We start from the raw sequence: 13,625 nt of genomic DNA on the forward strand, positions 1-13,625 counted from the left end.
TTTTTTCTAGATTTATGATCCTGTGAAGTCCAGCCTCTTCTGTAAAAATAAGGAGAGGAGAAGATAGACTAGTTTAGCCTCTTAAGATCTCTTCCAACTCCAGTCTCTATGAACTATTGTCCTAACAATTTCTCTGTCTCTCTGTGTGTCTCTCTTGTGTCTCTCTGCCTGTCTCTGTTTCTGTCTCTGTCCCTTCCTTCCCTTCCCCCTCTCCACTTTCCCTCTTTCTTTCTCCCATCTCTTTCACTCTTTCCCTTTTCTTTTTCTCATCTTTCTCTCCCCTTCTCCTTCTTCACTTTTCTTTCCTTCCTTCCTTCCTTCCTTCCTTCCTTCCTTCCTTCCTTCCTTCCTTCCTTCCTTCCTTCCTTCCTTCCTTCCTTCCTTCCTTCCTTCTTCTTCCTTCCTTCCTTCCTTTCTCTTTCTTTTTCTTTCTTTCTTTCTTTCTTTCTTTCTTTCTTTCTTTCTTTCTTTCTTTCTTTCTTTCTTTCTTTCTTTCTTTCTTTCTTTCTTTCTTTCTTTCTTTCTTTCTTTCTTTCTTTCTTTCTTTCTTTCTTTCTTTCCTCTCCTCTTTTCTTCCTCTTCTTCCTCTTCTTCTATTTCACTCTTTCCTTTATCTTTCACTCTTCCCCCCCTCCTCTCTTTCTCGTCTATCTCCCATGTGTGTCTGAATCTGCCCTTCTCTTTCCTCACTATCTCATCTCTGTGTCATTATCTCTGTCTCTTTCACTCTATTGGCCTCTTTCCTTTCTCTTTCAATCTCTGCTTCATCTCTCTCCCTTTCTTTTTCACTTGACTTTCTTTCATTCTGTCTCTTTCTACCCTCCTCTCCTTTTCTCTTTCAATCTCTCCTTTTTTATTTCTCTTCCTTTCTTTTTCACTTACTTTCATTCTTTCTCTTTCTCCCCCCCTCCCTTTCTCTTTCACTCTCACTCTTCCCACACCATCACCTCCCCCCCTTTGCTCTCTTTCACTTTCTCCCCCATTTTCTTTTTTCCCCCTTTGGACGACAGACAAGCCCGCTCTAATCCACTGTGGTGGCTTCCCAGAATCCCTCGGAGATGCCGGTGCTTTCCAGACGTGGGGACAGCGAGGGTGACCACCGCTACGCCTCCTGCAGCACTCTGGGTCAGGTGTCCCCCAGCTCGGTCCGGTCTTCTTCCATCAAAGGGCTTTATTACCAAAGGGCCCGGAAAGTCGTCCATCCAGACCAGTTCCTGACCGTGGACCTTAAAAGGGAGATCATCGTCAACGTGGGCGGGAACAAGTACCTGCTCCCCTGGAGCACGCTGGACGAGTTCCCCCTGACCCGGCTGAGCCGGCTGAAATTCTGCCGGAACGTGGAGGAGATCGCCGAGCTCTGCGACGACTACGACGAAGACAGCCAGGAGTTTTTCTTCGACAGGAGCCCCAGCGCTTTCGGGATGATCGTCAGCTTTCTGGCGGCGGGGAAGCTGGTGCTTCTGCGGGAGATGTGCGCCTTGTCCTTTAAGGAGGAGCTGAGGTACTGGGGGATCGAGGAGTCCAACCTGGAGAAGTGCTGCCTGCGCAAGCTCCGGCAGAAGCTGGAAGAGCTGGCCGAGATCCAGAAGGAAGAGGAGCTGCACCGGCAGAAGGAGGCCACCGGCGTCTCCACGGAGGACACGCGATGGGGGCTCTTCATGAGCCACCTCCGCGACATGGTGGAGAACCCGCAGTCCGGCCTTCCCGGGAAGGTGTTCGCCTGCCTCTCGGTCCTCTTCGTGGCCACGACGGCCATAAGTCTCTGCGTCAGCACCATGCCGGACCTGAGGGCCGAAGAGGACAGGGTGAGTCCCCCTCGCCTCGCCGGCGGCCGACCTAGCCTTAGCCGGAGGCAGATAGGCTTGTGGGTCCCACGCGTGAGGGCGGTCGCGGGACATTCGCTTAGAACTCGGCCAAACCAGCCATCTCCTACCATCCGACCGAGAATCCCAAGCGATAGTTTCCTTGGCAGAGCTGGGGGGAGCATTGGAACATGGAGGTCAGGGCTGGGAGGGTCCTTAGAACCTGGGAGGTCAGGGCTGGGAGGGTCCTTAGAACCTGGGAGGTCAGGGCTGGGAGGGTCCTTAGAACCTGGGAGGTCAGGGCTGGGAGGGTCCTTAGAACCTGGGAGGTCAGGGCTGGGAGGGTCCTTAGAACCTGGGAGGTCAGGGCTGGGAGGGTCAGAGCGGAATGTCCTAAAATGTCAGAGCTGAAAGGGAAATTAGAACATAGAACGACAGCTGGAAGGGACGCTAGAACACGGGAGGCCAGCGTAGGAAGGAAAAATAGACCATAGGATGTTAGACTGGAAAGGTTATTAGAACAGAAATCATAAAATGTGAAAGCTGAAAGAGACATCAGAACATTGGATGCCAGGGCTGGAAGGGATATTAGAACATAGGATGAGAGCTGGAAGGGACATTAGAATACAGAATGTCAGAGCTGGAAGAGAACTTGGAGATCACTATTCTGGCCCCTCCTCATTTTGCATATGAAGAAATCAAGTCCCAAAGAAGGAAGTGGTTTGCCTAAGTTCATGATCTAATAAGTGACTATGTTGGAACTAGAATGCAGATCCCTTCTTAATCCAGGGCCTCTCATTAGACTTCTCTTCTAGTAGATGCTGTTTTGTTCTCTACAGTTTTCTCCCCAGGAGCACCTAACACTGTGCCTGGCAAACAATAGGCACATAGTCACTACTTGCCAATTGATTGATTAGCGTCTATCTATAAACTAGGTTTCACTCTGCTCAAAACTGAGACATTCTTATTTGGATTTGTAAAAAGGATATTCACAAAGAACAAAAGAAAGCCCACACAATTTATCATACTATTTCTCAAACCAAAGAGCTTCCTTCAGGAGAAGTAACTATGTCACTGATAGTTTATTTGGTGCAGAATGACATATTGCTTCTCAATTTTTTAAAAGGCTACCTTCATTAAAGACTCATGGAGGAAAAAATCCAGTAAAGGGAAAGAAGACGAATAGATTTCAGAAAATCAGACTCCAGTGTAGTAAATGACTTGTACAAGGTCATAAAGCTCATTAGCAACAAAGCCAGGATTAAGACTCAGGACTTCTGGCACCCAGTCTCAATTAGCTGCCTCTGTCTAGGCCACCAAAATAGAATGTTCCTTTTTAAAAAACAAAACCAAACAAATGCGCGTGACTATTACCAAATATATAAACAAAACAGACTAAGTTCTACAGTTCAGAGAGTCTCCAGTACTAGAAACCAAACATTATGTTTAAAAGATCAATGGAATTGGGCAGACTAAAATTCGAACTCTTGAATTATGTGAGACTTTGGGCAAATCCATGCCTCTCTCTGGGCATCTGCCCCCTCCCCCATCTGCAAAATGAGGAGGCTAGAAAAGAGAATCTCTAAAGTTCCTTTCAGCTTTGACATTCTGTGTTCTCACATTCTCTGTCCCTTTTCTTTGATAATTTTGTTTCTTTGAAGATCCTAGAAGAAGAGCTAAAAAAGATCTCGGAAGCTGGCCAGTGCCCACCCCTCATTTTACAGTTGAGGAAACTGAGACCAAAGGAATTTTAATGGCTTACCCAAGGTGTCACAGAAAATAAATTTATCTCCTCTGACTCCAAAGGCAGTTTCTGAGTGACAGCATCACTGTACATCTCCATCTAAAGAAACCATTTCTCTTTGTACTGCAAAGAGAGATAAAGATGGGGAGACAGACAGCGAAGAGGGAGGGACAGTAAGAAAGAAGCAGGAAGGGAGAGGGACAGAGAGAGACACACACACAGAGAGGAAAGAAAGACATAGGGAGACACTCAGAAAAGGAGACAGAGGGAGACAGGACTAAGGAAAGACGAGAAAGAGAGACAGAGACAAATAGAGACACAAAGAAACAGAAAAGAGACAAGCAGACAGAGGCATACTGCCCAGAACTAGGTTTTTGTTATTGTTCAGGTAGGAATTCAGAGGCAGAATGTAATTTATATGACTTGAAATAAAGCTAAATATGGTACAATAGTCTGGAGTTGAGGATAACTTCAGATCCTTCACAAACATCTACTTAAATGTACATAGAAAAAATCAGATACTTGCCTTGCACTGCATATTTTCTTTCCAATGATGTCAGTTTTAAAGAAAATCTCCTGAGATTACTTGCTGAATCCACTGAAAATCAGCTCTAAGCATTGGCTACACTTAGCTTCATTTCATAATGATCCTTATGATTATTTACAATTTCTGTAAGATTTGGCAATTCTATAGTATAACAGCAAATGAATGTGATAGAGAGAAAGCTCCAGGTTTGGGGCAAGGAAGACTCTCACCTCTGACCATTCCTGGCAGGGTGACCATGGATCAGTTTTCTAGCTCTCACACCAGGAGTTCCCCATGCAGCTGAAATCACATCACTTCCTGTATTTGTATATGGCCCTTGTCCATTAGGATCATGGGCTATAGAAACCAAGTAGTTTGAACCCCTCACTTAACAGAGGAGAAAATAGAGGTTCTGGCAAGAGAAGGAGCTTGTCTAAGGTTATATAAGTCTTGGGCAACTGGTGGCACAGTGGACAGAGCACCGAGCCTGCAGTCAGGAAGGTCTGAATTCCAATTCAGATTTGGACACTTACTAGCTGTGTGATTCTAGGCAAATCACTTAATCTCTGCCTCAGTTTCCTCATCTGTAAAAATCAACTGCCAGTAAAATGGCAAACTACTGCAGTATCTTTACCAAGAAAACCCCAAAAGGAGTTGTGAAGAATCAGATGTGGCTGAACAACAACCCAAGTAGTAGGGGGCAGAACCAGGATTCAAAAACAGGTCATAAATCCATGTTTTTTCAGAGCTGGAAAGGATCTTAAAAATAATTTTATCAAATTTCCTTATCTTATAGAGAAGCCCAGGGAGGGAAAGGGATGATTTCTCTGACTCCAAAATCAATGCTTTTATCACTACAATCGGGTACTTTTCTACATTTAAAATTCATTAACAATTAGGTTATTTATTATTAGTGTGGTATACTTGAGAAGATTAGGTGTCAGAAGAACAGAGTTTGGGACTCAATTCTGCCATTGATCCATGTTATCTTGGATAAGCCACTGATCCTTATTGGGCCTCAGTTCAGTTCTAATAATCAGCATTTATTTAGCACTTGAAACTTTACAGAGTACTTTATACATGTTATTTTATTTCATCCTTGGGAAACAATTGCTGATATTTTACAGAGGAGGAAACTGAGGCTGAGAGGATGAGACTGATAACTGTCCAGAAACACATAGTTAGTGCTTAAAGGAAGATCTGAATCTCAGTGATTCCTCCCTCCAAACCAGCATTATTTATTGCACCATGTAGACTCTTGCTACTCCAAATTCATGAACCTCTTAGGAAATAAGATTCTAAAATCTTGAATGAAAATCCCATATAGATCTAAAATTCATGATGCTCCAGCTCCTCTTTTTACAAATAAACTGCAACATTGAGCAATCAGATGATCTTCCCAAGGTCGCAGAACAAAGTCATGCAGTGATACATGGATTCAGAGCTCACACTCTGCTGGGCCACAGTGAGCAGAGCCCGTCTCCCCCATCTCCTGCAAAATTCAAAGGAACCTCCCTTGGGAAGATGCCCTGCACTGACCATTTTCAAAGCAGCCAGATGACTTGACTCAAAAACAAATTAATTCTTTTGCACATCTTGCCTTTGGAACCTGAAACCAGCAGATTTACATTCATGCCCTCACAGCGTAGGAAGCTCCTTTCTTAGAGAAGCTTAGTGATTTTTCCTGAGGGAATTCCATGATTTGAGTGTGAGGGAAGATAAAGTCCAAACAGCATCCTGATGGGTATCCTACCTCAGACAACTAGTACCTGCATGAACTTTGGCAGGTCCCATAGCCTCTCTGGACCTCAGTTTCTTCAGCTGATAAATGAGGGGGAGGGATGGACTAAATGACCTTAAAGTCCCTTCTGGCAATGAGAGAATATCAAAAGGTTTTGTCCATAAAACACCTAAAAGAGCTTCAAAATGGGGACTGAATTAAGCTTTCTAATTAAAAGCATGTCACTCTGAAATTCAAGTCTTCAATGGTTCCCCATGGTTAAGGGATACAATTTCTTAGTATGGCATTCAAAGTTCTCCCCATTCTGGTCCCAAATTACCTTTCCACTCATTTATACATGTAGTATGTTTATATGTATATGTGTATGTATACACACACGTACCTATTTACATATACGTATGTTTTCCTATCTGTATCTTCTTCCCTAACTAGTAACATACACATAGAATACTCCCAGCTCTTTACTTTTGAGTTCTTCCCCTTCGCTCAAATTCTCCTCTTCTCTATTCTCTTCCTCCAAATTGAAATTGTTTTCAAATTCAAATCATACTCATCTTTCAAGGAAAAGGCCAGTCAGGAGTTATAGTGCACTGGACCTGGTATCAGGAAAGCCTATCTCAGACACTTATAAGCTGGGACCTTGAGGATGTCACTTATCCTGCCTTTGTCCTGCCTTTCTTATCTGTAAAATTGTGGATCAAATGAAACAATAGTTATGGAGTGCTTAACACAGTGCCTGACATAAATGTTTCCTCCTTTTCTCCCTCTTTCTTTCCTTCCTTTCTTCTATCCTTCCTTCTTTCCCTCTTTCTTTTTCTTTCCTCCTTCCTTCCTTCTATCTTTCTGTCCTTACTTCCAGCCTTCTATCCTTCCCCTTCCTTCCTTCTATCTCTCCTTCCTTCCCTCTTTTTATCTTTTCTTCCTTTTTTCTTCCTCCTTCTTTCCTTTTTAACTTCCTTTCCTCCTGCCTTCTTACTTCTATCCCTTCTTCTTTCCTTCTTTCCTTTCATCCTTACTTCCATCCTTCTAAACTTCCCCTTCCCTTCCCTTCTTCCCTCCTTTTCATCTTCTTTATACCCTCTTTTTTCTTTCCTTTCTTCTTCCTTCCCTTCTTTCTTTTCTTCCCTCCTTCCTTCCTTCCTTCTTTCTGCTCTTCCTATTATCTTTCCTTCCCCCTTCTTTCCTTTTTTCTTCCTTCTCTCTGCCTTCTTTCCTTTTTCTATCCCTCTTTCCTTCCATTCTTCTATCTTTCCTTCTTTCCCTCTTCTTCCTTCCTTTCTTCCATTCTATGTGAAGTCTTCTCAGTCATAATGATTTCTCCCTCTTTGAACTCCAAAAACATACCATTCAATTCCTATATTCACAGAGAACTTGAGACCATTTAATTCAATCTCTTTATTTTACTGATGGGAGAAATGAGACCCAGAGAGGTACCATTAAATATTTTTCCCCTTGAAAGTCTGTTTGATCTCCATAATTAGACTTCAAGATCTTTAAAAATAAGGATTATAGCCAAGCATGTCGGGGCAAACCTGTAATTCCAGCAATTGGAATAGCTGAAGCTAGAGGATCTCTTGAGCTCAGGAGTTTTGAGCCACAGTTGGCTATTTGAATTGGGCATCCAAACCAAGTCTGGTATTAAGATGGTGAGTTCCCAGGAGTGGGTTCTGCCAAGTAGACTAAAAAGGGGCAAACTAGCCCAAGTGGGAAATGAGCAGGTCAAAGGTTCTATTTAGGTTGACCCTGCACATCTAGACTGAGTAAGATAAGAGAACCCCATCATCCAACAAAAATGAATGACATTTTAAAATTACAATAAAATAGGAACCATTTCAAATTTCTTTTTCTATGTCCCCCTATACTGAACACAGGGCTCTTTGCCCACGAAGAAACTCAATAAATATTCATTGAACCAACTATGACATTGCTGGGATCATTTAAAAATGAAACACTTATTCTTAGGAGTAGCCTGGGGGGAGATGGGAATTATTAGGGCATAATGAGAGACAGGGTGGCAATCTAGTGAAGGACTCAAGTCTCAGTTTTGTCATTAACTGCCTGTGTGCCTTTAGCCCGAGGAACCTTCATCTTTGTATTAACTCTAACTTTCAAAAACTCCTTTTACTTTTTTTTTTTTTAATTTTCTGCTATCTCTTCATTTCATAGTGGCTCCCTTCGCAATAAACCAGATGGAATTTACCCATAGCAGATGGAATTTTAAGCTTATTTCCCAATTCTTGTCTGTCCCTCTTTATTATCACTGAACCATTAAAAAGTTGAAGTTCAAAATAACCTTGTATATGGAAAACTAGTACTAATGCAGAGCAAATGGAGTCTTGCCCAGAGTGACAACATCAGCAGAGAATGGGTGTGTTTCTTCCCTGTGGACACCTATGACTGTGGTAGCCCTTTTCTGCAGCCCCATCTTCCCCACAAACCTCTATGTGGGCAAAAATGTGACTCTGTGGGGCACAGACTAATCCCATCCCCGATGCAAACATGATTCATTTGTCCTTTAAAGGTACCTACCACAGCTACGCAATTGGATTTACTGAAAGCATATTTGTGACTACTTATAGCTCTGCATGTATCTCTTATTCAGTCACCCTTCCTCCAGAGACAAATAAAATAATTCATAATTTAACAATTCAAATGACTTGTGGTACTTAAGTGTTATCTTTCTCCCTCCCCCACTCCCACCTTTGTGGACAGTGATTTGGCACAGTGGCTAGAGTACTGAACTTGGACTGAGTTTGAATCCTGCTTCAAATAACGGGATGAAATTTCTTAATCTCTGTCTGCCTCAGTTTCCTCCTCTGTAAAATAAAGAAAATAATTGAACCTACCAAATGGGGTTGTTGTGAAGATCAAATGAAATAACGCATAAAGCCCTTTGAAAACTTTAAAATATTCATCATAATTATTGTTCATAATAACAGCTAACATTTATATGTTTAGTATTTGCCAGGTACCATATTAATTAAGCTGTTTACAATTGTTATTTAATATTTATTTATTAATGTTATTGTCTAAAATTTGTTTATTTATATGTTATTTAATACAATTGTCATTTAATCCTCACAACAACCCTGGAAGGTAGGTGCTGCTATTACCCCCATTTTATAGATGAAGAAACAATTAAATAAATTTCAATTGTTGTTCGGGTTAAAAAAAAAAATCTCTGATTTGTTGGCAAAGTTCTTGAGTAGGATGGAGAAAATGGGCTAAAGGAAAAGAACTAGATTTAGTGCCTGACATATAGTAGGTGAATCTGATTAACTAAATAATAATATTTCCTCTTTTTCTGTGACCAGCAGGGGAAGAAGAGAATATGATAGTTAGGCTAAGAAAGTCAGTTGAGGTAGTAGGGTAGCATATTAGGTAGCACACTGGAATTGAGATCAGGAAAACCTAGTTCAAATCCCACCTCAGATCCTCAATTTCTTTCTTTTTTTGGGGGGAGCAGGACAGGCAATCAGGGAGCTAACGTTGCCTAGGATCAATAGCTAATAAGTTCCTGAGGTCAGATTTGAACTTGGTTTCCCTTGCTTCTAAGGCTATGGACTATCCACTGCCCCACCTCGAAGTCCCACATCCTCATTTCCTCTTAACCTTTTCAGCCTCATTATTCTCATCTATAAAAGTTGGGGCTTGGACTCAGTGGCCTCTAAGGTCCTTTCCAAATCCCACCTAATATCCTAGGATATGTTTTAAGAAATAGAGAAAAAAGATACATCTCTCCTCTCTCCATTGTCTGCCATTTCCCTCTTTCCATATTTGATTAAGCTCTCCTGGAAAAAAGCTCGTCCAGGTTTTCCCTGACACTCCAATCCCACATCCTCTGTTGAACTACTAGCAAGTTATCATCTTTGTGCTTTCTCCTTTAATCCTAGAATTGAGGCTTCATACAGGGTATTTGGGGGCAGCCAAGTGGTATGGTACCACATAGCATGCCAAGTCTGGAATCTCCCTGGGTTCAAATCTGGCTTTAGACACTTTCTAGCTGTGTGACCCTGGGCAAGCCACTTAACCCTATTGGCTCAGTTTCCTCTTCTGTAAAAATAAGCTGGAGAAGGAAATGGCAAAACTGTTGCAGTATCTTTGCCAAGAAAACCCCAAATGGGATCAAAAAGAGTTGGATACAACTGTAGTGACTGAAAAAAACACAGGACTTCTCCCTTCTTCCACATCTTTGCTTAGCCTCTGAAATCCCATAAAGAGCTCCCCACATATTTGTAATTTTGCCTTTGGTTCCTTGGATTTTGATCATTTTCCCAGAAGATCCCTCTTCTTTTCTCTGTTTTTATCCCATTAAAAACCTGCCCTTCCCTTATTCAAATCCTCTTATCACATTATTTGTGGGTACCTTTTTTTTTTATTCAAGCCTTCTTCCTTTATCACCCTGATCTTAATCTGTCTTCACAGATCTCCCTCATCCATTCCCAGAAAATCAATGAGAACCCAGAGTGTAAAATGTGAAAAAAAAAAAACACTTAGAAATCACTCTGGTCAAACAAATCCCTTATGGGGAAATGGAGTTTTGGAGTGAAGAAGTAACCTGTGCAAGTTACACAGCTCAGGAGCGGCAGAACTGAGACTTAAATCCAATTTTCCTGACCTACCACTCTAGAGCTTTTTTCACTAATTTAGCTTCCATTCTTTCTACCTGACGATAATTGCCATTTGCCAAGAAGAGATATTCTGCTCTTAGAAGCTTCTTTTTCCTTGGAATTTCTTCATCATAGAATCATAGATTTTTGAGTTGAGTTTAGAAATCATCATATCCAGCTCCCTCATTTTACAAATGAGGAAGCAGGCATGGAGAGGTTAAGGGACTTGCTCAAGATCATACAACCAGTAAGTATAGGTGGTGAAATTTGAAATTAGATCCAAGTCAAGTGAATTTCTCATTACACTACCTGCCTCCTTTGAATGAGAGAGATGGATAGAAGGATGAGTGGATGGATGGATAGATAGAATAAATGTATTAATAGATAGAAGGATTGAGGTAACTAGATTGATATATAAATAGATGGATGAATGGATGAATAAAAGGATATATAGGCAGATAGATGAAAGATGGATGGGTGGATGAATAAAGGAGGATGAATGAATGAACAGGATAGAGAGAGAGATCAATAAATAAATTGAATGATAGATGGGTAGAAAGATGTGTGGCTAGAATGATATATACATACATATATATATATATGAATGGATGGATAGATAGAAGGATAGATGAATAGATGAATGGATAGAAGATAGATAGGTAGTTAGGTAGGTCAGATAGATAGATAGACAGATAGATATGTGGATAGATAGACCAAGCATCTATTAAACACTGTGTTCTAGGCCTGTGCTAGAGTTAGGGATACAAAATTATGCAGAAATAAAAAACAGTTCTGAAATTCTAAAACTTTGTTTTCTCTTCCTTCTTTCCCTCCCTTTCTTCTTCCTTCCCTCCTTTTCCTTCTTCCCTTCCTCTATTCCTCCTGTCCTACTTCTCTCCCTTGCTTCCTTTTTTCCCCCTCACTCTTTTCCTTCCTCCCTTTCTCTTTCCCTTCTCCCTCCTTCCCTTCCTTCTTCTCTGACAGTTACAGAGAAGCTGTCAATCTTCATCAATGAATAGTTTCCCCATACCAATACCAGGGAGTACCCATGCTAATGGAATCATGGATGGGGGCCAAACCCCTTTTGGGGGGTATATTTCATTGCTATTCAGTGAAACTTTGTATGTTAATTGCTTTAGATTAATATCTTTAAATATTAATGAGATTGGGCATTTTAAAAGCAGCCAAGTAGAACAATAGACAAAGCTCTAGGTTTTTAGTAAGGAAAACCCAAGTTTGAATATTATCTAAGATATATATTAGTTGTGTGATCCTAAGCAAGTCATGTAACTTGTCTGCTTCAGTTTCTTTATCATAAAACGGAAGTAATAATAGTGCCTACTCTCCAGGTTATTGTGAGGATCAAGTGAAATAATATCTATAAAATGCTTAGCATGCTGCCTAGAATATAGTAGGTGCTACGTAAATGCTAGCTATTATTATTATTATTATAGTGCTTAGCACAGTGGCAGGCACATAGTGGATGCTATATAAATACTTATTTTTTTTTATTATTATTACAGTGTTTAGAGCAGTCCCTAGCACATAGTAGGTGTCAAAAAAGTAGCATATAGTAGGTTCCAAATGCTTGCTGTTGTTGTTATTGTTATTATTACTATTATAGTGCTTAGCATAGTGACGGACACTATATAAATGTGAATAATTACTATTTTAGAGCTTAACAAGTGGCTGGCACATAATAGGTGCTGTATAAATTCATACTATTATTATAGTACTTAGTATAGTGCCTAGCACACAGTAGGTGCTATATAAATGCTTGCTGTTATTATTGTTATAGTGCTTCACATAGTACTGGACACTATATAAATGCTATTATTATTACTATAATGCTTAGCACAGTACCTAGCACATAGTAGGTGTTATATAAATGCTTGCTGTTATTATTGTTATAGTGCTTCACACAGTACTGGACACTATATAAATGCTATTATTATTACTATAATGCTTAGCACAGTACCTAGCACATAGTAGGTGTTATATAAATGCTTGCTGTTTTTTATTATTATAGTATTTAGAGCAGTTCTTAGCACATAATAGATGTCAAACAAATGCTTGCTGTTGTTGTTGTTATTATTATTATAGTGGTTAGCATAGTGATTGACACTATATAAATGCTAGTTATTATCATTATAAAGCTTAATACTGTGGCTGGCACATAGTAGGTGCTGTATAAATGCATGCTATTATTATAGTGCTTAGCATAGTGCCTAGCACATAGTAGGTGCTACATAAATACTTGCTGCTGTTATTATTTTTATTATAGTGCTTAGTAAAGTGCCTAGCACATAGTAGGTGCTATATAAATGCTTGCTGTTATTATTGTTATAGTGCTTCACATAGTACTGACACTATATAAATGCTATTATTATTATAATGCTTAGCAAGTACCTAACGTACTTGCTGTTATTTTTTATCATTATAGTGCTTAGCACAGTAGCTCACACATAGTAGGTACTATATAAACACTTGCTATTATTATGGTGATGATGATGCTTAGCATAGTGCCTGACATTGTATAAATGCTAGCTAGGTTTACTGATGCTTGTGTTGCAGCTAGTTTGACTCCCAGGATCATGCTGAGAGTTCAGTTAGGGTTGAAAATAACAAATTATGTTAGCTCAGGGGGCTTCATGCTGGAAGATAGTGCAACTCAAGAAATCAAGTTCAGGAGGGCCCCTCTTCCTCCTCATCCCCCAGTGCCCTGCACTGTATGTAGCATATTATGGGTACTATATCAATGCTAGGTATAATAATCATAATAATTATTATTATCACTACCGAAATCCTCTATTCACCTTTTGTTTGCTTTTCTGTGAATTGTTTGCTCATATCCTTCGTTGTTAGAGACAAAACAGAACTGAATGAAGGTATTGAGGATAAAGCCGTGGTTCATTTACAATCTTGCTTTCTGTCCTTTGTGTATGGAAGCGTTTCTATTTGATGAGTTCAAAATCAGGGAAACAAAAACCAGACACTAATGCTCCTTGGATAAGCAGTCTCTACTAGACAGAGCCTTCCCTGCAGTGTGCGGGATATCAGTCATGAAACAAATACTGAAGACTTCTACACCATTCCAAGCAAAATATTCTGCCATTAAAATATGTGTTTTTATTAAAAGTTTTATACCATAATAACAGCTAGCATTGGTAAAGCACTTTACAAATAGGATCTCATTTATTCT

The 13,625-nt window shown here is 40.4% G+C and overlaps 1 protein-coding gene across 2 annotated transcripts in view; it reads left to right on the forward strand.

Moving 5' to 3' along the window:
* Positions 1-13,625, forward strand: part of KCNG4 (potassium voltage-gated channel modifier subfamily G member 4) — a 65,624-nt gene that overhangs the window by 25,493 nt on the left and 26,506 nt on the right. Inside the window, exon 2 of one of the 2 annotated variants that reach the window (XM_074286346.1) lies at positions 1,011-1,805. In XM_074286346.1, the coding sequence (XP_074142447.1) occupies positions 1,059-1,805 (747 nt within the window). In that variant the 5' untranslated portion in view covers positions 1,011-1,058. The remainder of the gene's footprint in view (positions 1-1,010; positions 1,806-13,625) is intronic. The other variant, XM_074286347.1, reaches the window with a different exon arrangement.

This window comes from Sminthopsis crassicaudata, chromosome 2, assembly GCF_048593235.1.
Source record: "Sminthopsis crassicaudata isolate SCR6 chromosome 2, ASM4859323v1, whole genome shotgun sequence".
Classification (NCBI taxonomy): domain Eukaryota; kingdom Metazoa; phylum Chordata; class Mammalia; order Dasyuromorphia; family Dasyuridae; genus Sminthopsis; species Sminthopsis crassicaudata.